General features: G+C 41.5%; 1 protein-coding gene across 1 annotated transcript in view; it reads right to left on the bottom strand.

Moving 5' to 3' along the window:
- Window positions 1-12,682, bottom strand: part of mcoln3b (mucolipin TRP cation channel 3b) — a gene marked incomplete at its 5' end in the record, with an annotated part of 38,600 nt that extends 25,918 nt beyond the window's left edge. The window contains 3 exons of the mRNA XM_084311246.1: window positions 1,776-1,932; window positions 6,756-6,923; window positions 12,458-12,682. Coding sequence (XP_084167372.1) covers window positions 1,776-1,932; window positions 6,756-6,923; window positions 12,458-12,682 — 550 coding nt within the window. The remainder of the gene's footprint in view (window positions 1-1,775; window positions 1,933-6,755; window positions 6,924-12,457) is intronic.
- Window positions 12,683-17,043: the final 4,361 nt, after the last annotated feature.

Raw genomic sequence — 17,043 nt, 5'->3', positions numbered from 1 at the left:
ATTTCCGTTATACATAAGCTACAGTTAAAACTCAAACTGCATATGATCGGCACAATCCTCAAGCATGTATGCATGAAGGGGGGGGGGGCGTCGTTTCTTATTATTGATTACCAATAACCGTGTTCGTCTAAGTAGCAACATACACTAATCGCCTGGTTGAGTATCATAACAAGGCCCGATCAGCATGTAATTTACGTGAAAAAGATCTTACCATGAGCCGGTTGGATCCCCCCGAGAATTTCCCCGTTATCGATTGCCATCTGGTAGATCGATATGTCCATTGGCTGATGATAAATCCCCTTATTGCATAGTGAAATCCGCGATCCAAAACGTATTCCGTGCAACAGACAATAGCTATCGCTTCAGGTGAGTAGAAAACTACATTAGAGATAAAAAAAAGACAACTTCGGCCACAGGGAACACTGCATTATCACGATAGCGCCCCTAAGAGGATCTGGCCAGTAATGCACTTTCTCGAATTCAAAGAGTAGGGTACATCTGCAGTGCAGCTCGGCGACCTTGAATAGGTTATTAAAATGGAATAAAAGCCAAAACAACTTGCCACGGATATATCCGTCCTTCGGTCCATTAAGCATGGATTTGAAACACGTATATATCCGTGGTCGGGGCGCCATTGTGTTAAGCATTAAACAATAACAGATGGGAAAGTGTAACATTATTTCTTACCTTGGAATTTGAGAATTTCAGAGCAGTCTTTCTGTAGCACTGCTTCTTGAAAACTGCTTTAGTGTAATTGGATAATAAGAGTAAAACCTGCTTTGGTTGGTGTGTTTCAGGGCGGTCCAGGGGGCAGGTGCAAGGTTGATGTCCTCAGGCCATGTAGAACTTGGTCATAATTTATTGGATGGAATTTCTATGTAGGACCGACCCCCAGCAACTTTATTCCCATTGGTCATCAGCAATGGAGCAAAGGCCACATCAATATCTCTCCATTTTGCTCTCAATTTGGGGTTAACGTTCAAATCTTGTCTCTCCCTTTTGCACGGAAACATACCAAACCACAGCAGTGAAAACGTGCTGTTGACTTTGATTGATTGAAAACTTTATTAACAGATTGCAGAATGGGTACAATACAGTACTGCTCAATACACACAATTGTTAAGGGGATGCAGACCAGAGAAAGACTTTCGTCTTGTTTACATCAGGGTCCCCCATTTTCAATTCATCATAACATATATGACATACACGACATACCGATAGACAGTACTGCTACATCTATACATTTATGACATACCAGATTTACAAATACAGTAGTTTGTGATACAAAAATAGTCTAAAAAGAGAGTATATACATTTGACGTAGAAACTGTACATTGGAGGAGGTTGGGTAGGTGGGGTGGGGGGGGACTGTACATTGGAGGTGGTTGGGTTGGGTGGGTGGGTGGGGTGGGGGGGGGTTGGGTAGACAGGGTGGGGGAAACTGTACAACTGTACAAGCAAAACTGTACATTGGAATATTGACAAAACCTTACTTGGTCCCAAGAAGAGGGTCTTGTGTATTATTGGCTTAGGACATTTACTGTACATTTACAGGGGCCAGTTTCGAATTGCAGTCTCCCGTAGGTGCTCTTTGAGAGTGGTTTTGAAAGTGGGTAGTGATTCACATTCCTTTACAATTTTGGGTAGGGCGTTCCCTTTAGGCGTTCCCTACCCAAAACTGACGACGTTTCACAGGGGCCTTTCAATTGAACGCTTACAAAGAGAGACACAAAATGGCCGCTCCAGACGGGGGAACTGTGACATGATCAGCCTACCGGAGTCCACTTTTGCATTGATGTCAAAGGTCTCGTTTGCGGGAGAGATGGTTCCATTGCTGTAGTACTCTTGGCACACGGACATGGGGGTGTAGACACCCTGGTCGTCTTTCTCATAGGCATGGTTGCCCACAGTGATATTGCGCAGAATTCCAAACTATAAAATGAAAATTAGGGCTATATGTGATTATGACCTGAAATCCATAGCATGGTATATTGTCGCATTTACCACAGTAAACAAAAAATTACACAACACAAAAACACCAGCACACAAATACTACTTTCAATTGTGTTGGCCCTCTGTAAAGCATGTTTGTTTTTGAACATATGATTGGTTACTGTAGATTCACCTGAACTAAAAAAGAGGCACAAAACTAAGCTATGCACTGGACGAATGCATTTACCTCATGCATATGGGCAATTCGGCCGTTAAGAGATTCATAATATCGGTATCTGTACGTTTTTCGTTTATTACCCAGCCCTAAGTTAAATATATAAAGATTTATGAACATTTTCATATAAATAAAACGTTGGTTTTGCTAGTCTCAATACTAGGCAATTGCTAGTATTGCCAATTGATAGAACACGATAGCGATTCCACCTATAGCCAGTTCAATGAATGCGTTCACATTTGTTGTTTGCTGAGACATTCCAGGGAAAGTCATCAGGTGTAGATGAAGTGATTTTATGTCACAACAAGGACTTTGCGGATCATCACCACTTTAACGGCAACGGTCAAACTCTGTTAACCACAAGGTCATTCGTTGGTGCCTTGGTGAATATCAAAGTAAACACTTGCCTAAACAGGATATATATACATACTCTTACTAGTTACGCTGCTGGCCAGTATGACTACCATATTGTCTTTATACCCATATCACTTAACATATTAATACTACAACTCTGTACATACATCTGATTAGTACATTCAGTAGTACTAATTTATATATTTCCTACCCAGTTTAATCACCTGTACATTGTATATTACTATTGCACTTTACTGTGCAAATATGGATGCCAAACATATTTTCATTGTACTGTACAGTACTTGTGCTGTATAAAGACAATACATTTTAATCTAATCTAATCTAATCTAGAACCTTGGACAACCTGTATGTAAGCCTTGGGTAGCATGGATCAAAATATAAACAATGAAGAAAATTTATTTTTGCCTTTATATAATGTTTGTCTTTATATAATGTTTGTGCAACTTTGGATCTGTTGTAATCAGGTGGAAGGAACGGGAGCAAAATGTTAACAGTCTTACTTTTCTCTTAAATATTTTGTACAACATCTTTGGGTTATTGAAACGCGCTATATAAATCAAATGTATTATTATTACATGTTAAAATACAGGCTTTGTTTTCGAGTAGGCAGCCATTTCACTCCATTTTCATTGCTCCTGCTGGTCACTTGACCAGGCCACGGGTTAAGAACACACCCATTCTCTCTATGGCCATAGATCAGTTTCCTGTTTGTAAATACACTGTGTTCGAGCAGTACTCGCTGGATCACATGACTGAGTTGCCCCGACCTGCAGCACTAAAAAAGTACAACAGGGCTCTATGGTGAAACCATGGCACTCCCCTGACTAAAAGTATAATGGAGCTCTATGAAGAAATCATGGCACTCCCCTGACTAAAAGTATAATGGAGCTCTATGGAGAAACCATGGCGCTCCCCTGAATAAAAGTATAGTGGAGCTCTATGGAGAAACCATGGCACTCCCCTGACTAAAAGTATAATGGAGCTCTATGGAGAAACCATGGCGCTCCCCTGAATAAAAGTATAGTGGAGCTCTATGGAGAAACCATGGCACTCCCCTAACTAAAAGTATAATGGAGCTCTATCATCTTTTAAATAGCTAGATTTGGCATGGATTGATTGTTTAACTTTAGATCACTAGCATCGCTAACAAATGCAAATATATTGTAGTCTGCCCCATTGTTCTGACCAGGATTACGTTCCTTTTTCCCCCATTGAGGCGTGTGCACACCGAGTCTAATGTGGTCGAGAAACCCGTCTACACCCTGTGGTGAAAATGACATGAATGAAAATTGTGGCTAATCTTAATTATCGCCAGAGGCTATGTATAAAATACTTATGGAACCAAATAAGGGGTTAGCACAGAGGGGCTCTTACAACCAGTTTAGATAACTAGAAGGCATGCAATATTATAACCACAGTAAATGATCGTTTAGGTTGTTCAGATGAGTCTCATGACATAGACACCACATCTTTTTTTATAGAATCATAATCCACACACCAGGACAAAGTCCCATGAAATTACAGTACTTTATAAGACCCTGGAGCACAATACATACGGTATAGGAATAGTGATAAAATTAAATCAATGATTTACGAAAGTCCCACAAATGACCACGCTGACCTTAAATACGGGGTTTGAGAACCACTGGTTCGACTAAATGAGCTATCCCAAACAAGCTAGTGTGATATCTGCTTGGGCCATTTGACATTATAGTTAACTGAATGCATTTATCACCTTTATTCTGTCTATACTTCATGCACTGCTCTTATTCTGTCTATTTTATACTTGTTCTATGTCTGCACTTTATGCATTGATTTTATTTAGTCGGAAACCTGCTAATAGATTTTAATGTCAGAAATCTATTATGATCAATATGTGTATAAATGTGAAAGTGCCAAACCCTGGAGCGGCTGGATTCGCCTGTTCGAATCCAGCTCACAGCTCCGGGGTTGTCACCAGCTTGGCTGGCCGTTCACACTAATACAATTGGCAGTATTAGAGGGTGGGAGAAGCTGGCGGGGTGGGTCCGGGTCGTTGTAAACAGCGACTCCTACAGTTCGGTCGGGGCGCCTGCTAAGCGCAAATAGGACCTGAGTGGGATAGTGTGATCCTTCCACACGCTATGCCCTCTCAGTGAGAATCCGCGCTGCCAGGTGAAAAGAAGCGGTTGATTGGCTGGACGTGTGTCGGAGGAAGCACGTGGTAGCCTCCACTCTCCCAGAACGACTGTGGGGGGTAAGTGCGCAGCGACCAGGAAGGGGATTGGGAATTGGCATAACGACTAACATTGGGATGGGAGAAAATCGGAGGAAAATGGAGGGGGGAAAGATCAATAAAAAAAAATAAAAAAAAATATGTGAAAGTGCACTTTTCAGAAATCTATTACAATCTTTCTTATATATTTTAATGACAGATACACAAACAATTCAGGAGGTTTTAACCTCTTAACAGTCCTGCAATTTTTGCATAAAATGCCTGTCGATTGCATACCCAAAGTCATTTGAAAGCTATTCTTGAACCATTTATAGCACATGCATGGGTCTGGTCTCTTTTGAAAAGAAAAATCACTCTGAGTGCTACTTTAATACAGAGGTTTGAAACTCTATTATTTTGCTGGCATAAACAGACACTAACAATACCAAAGAAAAGGTGTGAATGTTTTACACATGTTGGTATGTTTATCCAAAATGGCCATTGGCACCAATGCATTTGGACATGCAGGAGATGTCGAACGAATCTTCTTCTTTCGCCAGAGAAAAAAACATATATATCCTCGGAAATATCCCTCACGTAAAATATCGTAATTTCCAGAATTTCATTGGCTACAAAAACTGTCAATAATTTTCATTGCAGGCGGGCCATCAGAACGTTAAGAGGTTCTAATATAAATGATCTGCTCATGTTATACCCATCTATAATTATGCCAATTTTTTGCTCATTCTATGCCTATGTGTATTTTATTTCTACATTACTGCTGTGAAGCACCTTGGACAGCAAGTATTGTATGAAAGGTGCCATACAAATACAATTTATTATTATTAATTTATTATTATTATTAGTGTCTGAGCGTACCATGTAGCAAATGTGGAACATTGTCATAGCAGATTAAAAGAAGTGGGGCGATGTTTCCTAAAATCAAGGGTGACGGGCAGTGGCCTTGTCTCAGTACAGATTTGCAGTGGATATTATGTCTCTTCCATATTATACTGTAGATGAAGTTCCAAGGTCAAAAATGGAAGAGTTTGACCGGCTGGAGTGGGACTTGTGGGCAGTATTGAAATCATTTGGTTTCAACACAGATTTAATTTGATTCGTTATCAGAACCAAAAGGTTTGATTTCACCTCAATACATACCAAGTTCAATGATGACGGATAAATGACTGACGAGTTACTGTATTACGGTAAGATTTAGTCTAGTTCAATGTTACTGGTAGACATTTGTATCAGATTGGGCCCATTTGTGGAAGGTTTGTACGTACAAGGCTCTGTACAAAATCTGATCACTCTAGGATTCATGTTTCCTGCACTCAAGCACTCAAAATAGTGACTTGTCACTCACTTGGACTGTAGGCTGGTGTGCACTCACAGTATGTTGTAGGGGTGGGGGGGAAATCGATACGTAGTAGTATCGCGATACTTTGCGTGGCGATACTGTATCGATAAGTATCGATATTAAATTTTTTATAAAGAAAATAAAAAAAAATTTATAAGTTAGTTGCATTGTTCATTTCAATACCTGTAATAGTACAGTAGTCCATACACATGTGCATTCAGTTAAGTTGGAATATGACTGTAATACAAACAGTTCAGTTTGTCAGGTACATGCAACACAGATTACAGTGTTTACATATGTCTGCTTGAGAAAATACCATGTTCTGCAATAAAAATTATTGAAGTGAGATGAACAGACTGAACTTTATTTTATTAGATAAAACATGTTGACAAAGTTTTACTTTGCAGTTGAAAAAAGGTAATAAATGGCAATATATCGCAATATTAATATCGCAATACTCAGCATATCGCAATATATTTAGTATCGCAATACTATCGTATCGTGACTCAAGTATCGTGATAGTATCGTATCGTGAGGCCTCTGGTGATTCCCACCCTTAGTATGTTGGATAGAAAACCCCCAAATTACAGATATTATTGTCCTGCTTCCTTACCGCCCTCAGACGCAACAAACAAAGCAACACAACAATGTCACCTTACCTGATCAATGATGTAGTCGATGTGCTCATAGACCTCTGTCTGTCGGTAGACAGCATATGTGGCCATACTTCCATCAACGTAATCTTTCAGGAAGAGGTGCTTGAATGTAATCAGGTTATCTTCTTTGAAGGTGACGACCATCTGGTTACTAAGGCCAAAAGACACCAACTGACGAGACAAGGATTTTAAAGGTGCTGTAAGTGGTATTTTTTGTTTGTTAAAATAAGTGGTCCACATGTTAAAATAATAGCTCTACATTATGACAGTCACTTTGATTTGGTCACTTGGGTCTCCAAGTCCCATGTTCTGGTATCACGTTCCCACTTTATCCAGCTCGAACGGCTATCCAATAAAACCGGTCTCACTGTCCATAAAGAGGCCTACAGACAACATCAACAGCTCTACAAAGACGCCCTCAACTCTGCACGCTCCTCCCACTACTCCGCTATCATACAGTCTGGCAGCAACAACCTCAGGACTCTGTTTTCCACCATCAACACACTTCTTAAACCCTCTGACACAATCTCCTGTTCCTTCACTGTCAGTAAATGTGTCTCCTATCTGTCACATCTCCAAACAAAAATTGACAAAATCCACACCCAACTAACAATTGCCTCCGCCAACACTATCTCCCCTCCGGATTCAACCCCCCCTCCACCGCCCAACCCACCTTTTACATCCTTCACTGAAATCACTGCATCGGACCTATCCTCCATTCTCTCTACAATGAAAACTTCTACCTGCATCCTGGACCCTATCCCCTCCATCCTAGTCAAGGCTTGTCTCCCTGCCCTTTCTCCCCTAATCACCTCCATCGTAAACACCTCTCTGACCACTGGCCTATTTCCCCCCGCCCTCAAAATTGCTTCCGTCACCCCCCTACTAAAAAAACCCGGTCTCAACCCTGAAACCCTTGATAATTTCCGCCCCATTTCCAACCTCCCCTTCCTCTCAAAAATAATTGAGCGAGCCATTGCCTCCCAATTAAAATCCTACCTCGACAACAATAACCTTTATGATACATTTCAATCCGGATTCCGCACCAAACACAGCACCGAAACTGCTCTTCTAAAGGTCACCAACGACATACTCCTCTCTGCCGACTCTGGTTCCCTCTCCATCCTCATTCTCCTAGACCTCAGCGCTGCTTTTGACACCATCAGTCACCCCATCCTCATCACTCGTCTCCAGTCCTCCGTTGGCATCTCCGGAATCCCCCTCACCTTGCTCCAATCATACCTCTCACACAGGCACCAATTCATCTCTATCAACAACTGCAAATCCCCCACTGCCCCCATCACTCATGGTGTCCCCCAAGGCTCAGTACTTGGTCCCCTGCTCTTCATCCTCTACATCCTTCCACTTGGTCTGATTCTCCGCCAACATGGCCTGCGTTTTCACTGTTATGCAGACGACACTCAGCTCTACCTCTCCACCAAGACTATCACTCCAGCCACTCTCTCCACCCTCAGCACCTGCCTCACAGACATCAAAACATGGATGCAAAATAACTTTCTTAAACTAAACTGCAATAAATCAGAAATCATCATTATCGGTCCAAAATCCCTCACCAGCCACACCCAGGATTTCACCCTAAATATTGATGGTACCATTGTCACCCCCTCCACTCACGTCCGTAACCTTGGCATCATCCTGGACCCCACCCTTTCTTTCCTCCGCCATGTGAACCACATAACCAAATCGGCCTTCTACCACCTCCGGAACATTGCTCGTCTCCGCCCCTCCCTATCACTCTCCGCTGCTGAAACACTGGTTCATGCATTCATATCATCACGACTAGATTACTGCAACAGCATCCTCTACGGCTCACCAAACACTATCCTCAATAAACTCCAATATGTCCAAAACTCTGCTGCCCGCATGCTCACCTCCACCCGTCGCTCTGATCACATCACCCCTGTCCTCCACGACCTCCACTGGCTTCCAATCAAATACAGGATACATTTTAAAATACTACTCATCACATTCAAAGCCCTCAACAACCTTGCCCCTCCCTACCTGTCCGACCTCCTCCACCGTCACACGCCCACCCGTCGCCTTAGGTCTGCAGATGCCAACCTCCTAACACCTCCCACGACCAGGCTCCGGACCTGGGGCGACAGGGCCTTCGCTGCTGCTGCCCCCTCCCTCTGGAATGCCCTCCCCAGCCATATCCGTGATGCAAACACCCTGACATCTTTTAAATCAGCCCTCAAAACTCACCTTTTCAATCTTGCTTTTGACCTCTAATTCTGTCTGTGTTATTTTATTTCTGTCATGTATTATTTTTGTTCTGTTTTTTTGTTTTGCCATAGTTTGTCTCTCCTGCCCATGTAAAGCGTCTTTGAGCACCTGGAAAAGCGCTATATAAAATAGATGTATTATTATTATTATTATTATTATTATTATTATTAAAAACTCTCAATTTAAGGCCTTAAAGGAACACAACAACTTTAGGGGAAATTCGCTTATTTGCCATCTACCCTGGAGTTAGACAAGCGGATACATAGCGGACAAGCGGAGAAATAAAAAATAATAATTAGTAGGGATGCTCGATATTGGCTTTTTTACCGATACCGATATACCGATATTGTCCAACTCTTAATTTCCGATAGCGATATCAACCGATACCGATATATGCAGGGTTCCCCCCCCCCCAAAAAATGGAATAATTTCAGGTAATTAACATTACATATCTCTTGTTGTGGAATTAACACAACATTATGCATACTTTTGACAATAAATAAAATCAGAATTTGTTCTTACTTGCTTGCCTGGGTAAATAAAGGTTATAGAAATGTAAAAAAATTCAATATAAAATTGAAAACCGATACCGATATTTTCCGATATCACATTTTAATGCCGATATCGGCCGATAATATCGGTAGGCCGATAATATCGGACATCCCTAATAATTAGACATTTTCGTTTTCTAACTCTGAACTATTTTTTGCCGAACCACTGCTGCCTAAGTGCAGTGATTTCATCACCTCAAAAAGAGTATATATCTGCTTAGAAAACGAAAAGGTCTAATCTTTTATTTCTCCACATGGTAAATACACAGGTCACAACATGTTTACAGGAACGTTTTAGAGTTGTATTTGGAGTGTATTTCGTGACTGTTGGGAACTAGGCTACACTGATACACCTACACCTAAGCTAGGCTAACTGTGCGGCTGTTCCCTATGCCTAATGCATGCAGAGAGAACTTTTGGGTCGCGACCTACCAGTTGAGAAACACTGTACTAGTGGATCTACTATTGGATCTACTTTCTCTGTGGATGGTTGTGTGAATAAATCTCCATTATGCTTCAATTACTGTGTGTTTATTGTATAGCAATAAGGTTGGGTGAATTTGGTCATTGTGTAAACGCATTACATCACTTGAAGTCGTGTGTTATACAAATTGTATCAAGCCTATGGGAGTCTAACGATCCTCGGCTGCGCCTCGGGCCTAACAACCACCCATAGGCGTGATCTAATTTGTATAACACACTCCGTCGCGTGATGTAATGCTTAATTTAATGTTGTCTTGTTCATGTGATCCACACTTTATATACAAACCTCGGGTAACGATCCAAGTTTTGTAATTTTATGACCTTAGGCAAAGGTAACAGTAACAGGTTTGTGCAAAACAGTAACCCATCGCAGGGCTTTCCTTAAACAATGGTATAGGGGCGCAGTGCTACTACTGTATGACAAAGTGCAAGCAGTGCAGTGAAAGCTTGGGGTCAGCTTAGAAACAGACGCATCATTGTCTAATACGTGATTGCTCTGTCCTCTGTTCTACTGTGTGTGTGTGTGTGTGTATTGATTGAATTGAATTTATTGGACAATCTAAAATCACATACAATACTGATACACAACATGTACAGCCATCACATATCATTTAAAACTGTTGAGGATTAAAAACACAATAAAACCTTACGGTTTATTTCCATTGGGGTCCTCAAAGGTCCTCATGCGTGCGTGTGTTTTTCGTGTTCAATGTTAAACTATTGTGCAAAATTATACACTGTACTTAATGTTTGTAAGTTTCAGGAACTTTTTTTATTGCAAATTGTTTTGCCTCCCGGATGGGGGACATAACCCCCCTCCTGACCACCCCCCATGAAAGCTCTGCGTCGTCACAGTGGGTCTCGATTCCCACCTGGTAACACATGTGGCCCAGCTTTTCACTACAGTCTCTTAGAGACAATTATGCGCTGCCTCTTGCGTGTCTTCCTGGGTGCAGACCACCAACAGGGAACATGATGACCAGGGCACCCCAGGGTAGCCCCCGTGTTCATTTGCAGAAAAGGGAGAAGAACCTGGGCATGGTTGGCACCCCCAAGCCTGGCACATAGCCGCTAAAGGCCGTCTTTGAGCCTGTCACGGTCGAATGAACAGCGTGAAAGCTCAGGACGCACAATGTAAATATCCAACTTATCCACAACTGATGCAACTCATCTGCACCTTTGTTTACACCGTTTATTTTCTCATATTTTTATATTCAGATAACATTTTATTGTTTACACTGTTTGTTTTTCCTCATATTTATATATAGAGATTTCATTTTATTGCCTATACTTATGGCTTTCTTCTATTACCCTGTCCATACCTGTACCCCCCCCCCCCCCCCCACCTTTATACTACGATGCCTGAATTTCCCCAAGGGGATCAATAAAGGTATATCTTATCTTATCAAAGTCAATCACCTCGGCTGTTCCTTCCATGGCAGTTGTATTCTAGTCAAAAAGTCTACTCAAGCCCACAGTACACACATTGTTGTAATACTGTACAGCTCAGTTTTGATTTGTGAATATCTAAATCAAACCCATTTGACTGCATTAGCTCAATCAGAAATTCTGCGAGCCTACAAAGTTGGTCAGTAATTCATTGTCAATGGACCAACTCCGAAAGTGTCTCAATGACATCACAGATTCCAGTCTTGGTGCTCTGATTTCCAGCTTAGGGTGACATGTGTCTATGTTTATAGATATTGACTCAATTGCCCAAGATCATTGAAATAGTACAATGTAATGTACTGTAAATGATGTCTTAGGATGGATTTCACTTTAACATGAGATTTACAAGAAATCTATAATTCTAGACTACATGAACTACCGTCGACTTGGCTGAAGGGTTGACAGAGGGGCGTGGAAGGAACAAGATAAACAACCCTCAAGCTGGCTGAGGCTGGGACTAACAGGTATGAATTGTATGCGTCAGATTGCAGTAGGCACAGTTACACTTCTTGGCATATGATTACATGGTGGTGGCTTAAAGGTGCCCCAAATCTCTCTTCTGCCACTACCTCAAACGCATCCACCTAAATAGAAAATGTGGTGAAGAATTAGCCGTAGGATTTGTCTCCATTCAATCAATGGAGAGGCAGGAAGGCTTAGAGGTAAAAAGGCTGGCCAGTAACCAAAAGGTCACTGGTTCGATCCCCGTCTCCGACGGAAGGGTGTATTACAGCTGTGAGCAGGTGACTGAAGGGTGGCTGGTATTCCATCTATGGTGCCCACCATCCTGCCTAAGTGCCCTTGAGCAAAGCACTGAACCCCCAAACACTGCTCCAGCAACCCTGTGCTCCAACCTCTGATGAAATGCATTTGCTGTGTGTATGTGTAGCTAGGAGCGATATGTGAAAATACAAATTGCATTGTACATTGACAATAGAAATGATCTTCTATGCAGAGTCATACGAACTCACAAACCTGGATGGTGATGACGGCTATTTTGACGAGCTGTAGCACTAGTTTCCATGGTTTCCGGCCGCGCGCACGGTACTTCTCACAGGGGTTCATGAAGTGGAACTTGATCTTCCTTCGGAGGCGCTCCACCTCCTCCTGATGTGGCTGCTGTTGCTGGTGGCTGGTTTCCCAGGTAGGGTGGACGTTGGCTTCGTACACAGACGTGTACTCGTCGCCGTAGTCCTCCATGTCTACAGATGGATAATATGGTAAAGTGGAGTTGATGGGAAGGCGATTACTCTGAATTAGGGTTGCAACGATTCGCCGATGTCATCGACCATGAAATGTAGTCGATTTGCATATTCATGATCGTATTGTTACTTGTATGTGCCTTTTGCGGTGGAAATGGCAGACGTTCAAAGTCATAACATGCGCAGCGTGTAATCGAACTAGTGCGAATCACGTTCAAAATATAAATAACTTCTCACTATTCGTGACTCAACGTTTCGCTCGCATTTGATAACTTCCGTTTTTTTATGTCAACCATAACTGTAAGGGAGGGGCTGAGCCCGATACCCCCACCGTCAATTTTAGAAGCTATGACATTAGCTCTTCAGCCCTGCGTTCTACAGCCCTGAGGAGCAACGGGTCCAATGCGTCTAACATGCTTTACATCCTCGTAGCCATTCCTGTACAGTATGACCACGTCGCGGTAAAAACTAAGCTAACCCAATAGTGAGGAACAATAGTAACAATCCTGATTCCTGAGCCTATTTTATTCAAAAAGAAGATATTGTATGTGGGTCATTGACGGATAAGACTTTTGAATGTAGTGTACACATGCATGTATGCAAAAAAAACAAATTAAGAGATTTTAGTGTTTTTAACACATTGACCGCCACAGCAGGGGGCGCTAATACCCCATTCATTGCCAGGTCTTTTTTCAATGGATATAGTTTTAGACTGTGGCATAATTTGCGAGTGCTTAAAATAGATCTTATATTATATCTATGGGTATAATAACGCCGTCGGGTCTCAGTGAGCTGCTTCTAGTCAACATTGCAGAGACAGATTGTTTTTCCATTCGTACATTTCCGTTTTATACCGTTTTGAATAGAGTATGGTTTGGGTGTTTTTCAGTAATTCCAGGAAAAGGCGAGAAAAATGCATTTTACTGTAATCCAGTCATCACGTTGTAATTTTTCGGCTGATTATCGAATCATCCTGAAATCAACGCTAGATTATCACTTATGTCTCCTCGTCCATACATGAAATGGCCGTCGTAGCGGGGCGCCACCCCCCCCCCCCCCCCCCCACCGCAACCAACGGTAATAAGCACATACACCTACACACAGATCGCTTTGATCGCGGTAGAAATAAATGTCAGATCAACGATCAAATTCATATAATGTTCTTACCTTGTATCTGATGTAATGCAAAAGAATAATCCAAATATCTTATCGCAATTCCAAGTAATGCTTGTGGAGGTCCGCACCACACTACCGACCATTTCACAATGACGGGCGGGCGGGTGGAGTTACTGATGCCATCGTTGTGGTGGCTCGTCTGAATATTTAAACCCCCCCCCGCCCGGCTCAGATCGCCTCCTAAAAGACACAAGCCCATTTTCAATGAGATGCAATAGCTCCGCCTGGCAGTAGAGGGCGGTGTTGACCGTCTGCCAGCTCAGACAGGGTCTGAAGACTATACCAGAGGCTGCGGCTATGAATTATGAATAGATATAGCCAATAAACGATCCCAAAAACAAGTAAACTCGTTGTTGGCGCTATTCAATTGGCGGACAATAACGAGTTAACTCGTTTATGGAGCAGAATGTGTTAAAGTTGAATTAATAGGACACAGCCTTAAAAAAAAGTCATTTGGGGCGACCGTAATTTATCTCAAAATGTATATTTCCTTAACATTACTAATATTTTAACAACTATCAGTAATTAAATATACAGCTTACGAAAGACAGGCTTGTGTGCGCTTTAATTTTTTGTAAACCATGATTTTACGAGTTTATTCTATAATGGGAGTGTCTCCCTCCTAATGCAGTTACAATACCCATTTTTGCTCTAAAACCCATAAAACTGATTTAAAATGTGTACAGATAGTATCCACTTAAGCATAGTATACCAGTGATTAATATTTGAGCCAAAACTGATGGATATTCTATTTTGAATTTAGTACAATTATTGACAATCATTGGTTACCCCGCATGACAAATGGTCGCCCCAAATGATGAGTAGTTACAATTCTATTTAAAATGTACACAATGCAGTTCAGACAAAAGAAAACTGAACAATGTTTTTATTACAATCTTTTCAAGTGGTCAACAAAATGATTCGTCAATTCATTCAAATATCATAAAAGTAAAACATGTTAACTTCCTATACCCACTCTCTAATCCCCTCCCTATGATCCATCCGCTATGGGTGGTCATCTTCCTATCGTTTCCCACTGGAATCATGGATCCAATAAGACGCCTTTCACTCCGCCCCCTCTTTAGTTAAAACCATGATTAAACCCACCACTAGTCTAAGAAACAAAACAATAGATAAACAGTTATTGGTTAAGGTGCAAGTATTTCACAGTCCCTCTAGTCAGGCACATTGGCTGGAAATGACAAATTCTATGTAAGAATAGGAGTAAACACTATCATAAACTCGGAGGTAGTAATAAGCTATACCTGACACAGCCTGAAACAACCTGAGAACACATTCAATGACCTGAACCTAAGGCTCAAATCTGGTCAAACCCAGTCTAAACAAAATAAAATAAAGAAACATAGAAACATATCATGAATGTTATATATAATAACTCAACGCCATCCCTGTAAATAGCTACTTCTAATGTAATGGACTGAACCTAAGGCTCAAAGCTGGTCAAACCCAGCCAAAACAAAAAATACAAACTAATAAAAACATAGCAACACAGCAAAACAGATCAACCAAAGGTATTACTAGTGAAAACAAACATGAACATTGAATGAGTGCTCCTGCCAGAGTCATGTCATTTGCATAAATTAGGAACAGTAGCGGTCCTAGTATGCTTCCGTGTGGAACATACTATGCATGTTCAAGCCCAATCATTTCTTATTATTTATATTATCTAAATCAGTGGTTCTCAATGAGGAGTTTCCCAGGGGGTCCCCATACAACTTTACAATAATTACAATAGTTTAAAGGTAGAATCTGAAAATGACTGCCAAACAGCGACCTCTAGACAAAATAGCCCCCTTTACATTTCTTTGTTTTGGTTTGATGTGTGCATTGAATTTGAATGGGTATATGGGAGGGGCTGACCAGTGACCACACCTGTTTATACTGTACCTCAAATCAACCTGCACATCAAACCAAAACAAAGTCCAGTAGCCTACCAAGAAGGGATTGCCGATTGACAGCATTGCAGATGATTTTAATTTCACCATTCCATTCACTAGAATTTTGCCCCATGAGAAAATATATAAGAGTGACAACTCTTAGAATTATAGGCGTCACTCTCTCCAGTGTTATCTCCCAGTCTGAGGCTAAATATAATCAAATGGGGGGTCCAGGGCCTAACGTGTAACAAATGTGAGGGTCCTTGGTATGAAGAAGGCTGAGAAGCAGTGACCTAGATGCATCATGTTTTGGTTAAAGCACAGGTCAAAATGTAAACCTCTGTCTTGAGACATCAATCATTGATCCGAAGGTAAGAAGTGGAAGAGCTACTGTAGATCAAGTGTCCTTATTTGAGATTTGACCTGCACTGCAGTGCTCAATAACAAAACTGCAACTTACATTCTGAAATATGAGGACTTACCAGGTAGTTGATCAATTTGACAAAGTGCCTTTAGCTGGTTGAACACCTGCGGCCCTTAATGTGCTGTAACGTGTCCAGAAGCTCTTCAGTTTTCTTTTAATGTAAGATTCTGAATGTTTTCGTTTAAATCATTAATGCTTGATAGGGCTGTGTTTAAATACAACAGGCAGCTGAACAGCAACACGGTCCCTGAAGCCTCTTGTCTCGTCACAGGGCGCGTGACTGGCTCAGGTAGAACTGGCGACTGGAGGCGTTCCCAACGCTCGCTGTGTACGCTGATTGGCCGTTGAGCCGGTCGGTAATTTCTTTCATTCCTGTAACTAATAGCAACCAAACTGTTGCAGGACGAGAGCGTGCTAAACTGGCAAAGAAGACGAGCATCGCTGTTAAGAAGATCAGGTACGAGCTAACATATCCAGCGGAATTTCCATCGGTTTTCAAATATCAATATCAAATAAAATATTTAAAAAAAAATGTATATTGTAAAACGTGTTATCGTTCATTGACGGCTGGAATTGTCTTTCCCGTTACCCCAACTCAACTTCAGGCACTAACTGTTAGCTAGCTACTAGCGTTAGTACTCACTTAACCACAACACAGATAACATGTATCTAACTTAGTTACTTACTATTCTGCAAATGTTGCGTTTCTGAAATGACAGTAAATCCGACTGGCGTGTTTGAGCCAGTTGTTGTCAACCTGGGTGGTCGGGATCCAACCCTGAGTCCAAGGGGATTTGGGATGGGGTGCGAAAATAATTTATTCATAACATTATTCATTATACAAAATAACGTTATTATCAT

The sequence above is a fragment of the Notolepis coatsorum genome, assembly GCF_963971535.1.
Source record: "Notolepis coatsorum genome assembly, chromosome: 3".
Classification (NCBI taxonomy): domain Eukaryota; kingdom Metazoa; phylum Chordata; class Actinopteri; order Aulopiformes; family Paralepididae; genus Notolepis; species Notolepis coatsorum.
This window is presented reverse-complemented; position numbering and strand designations above follow the sequence as displayed.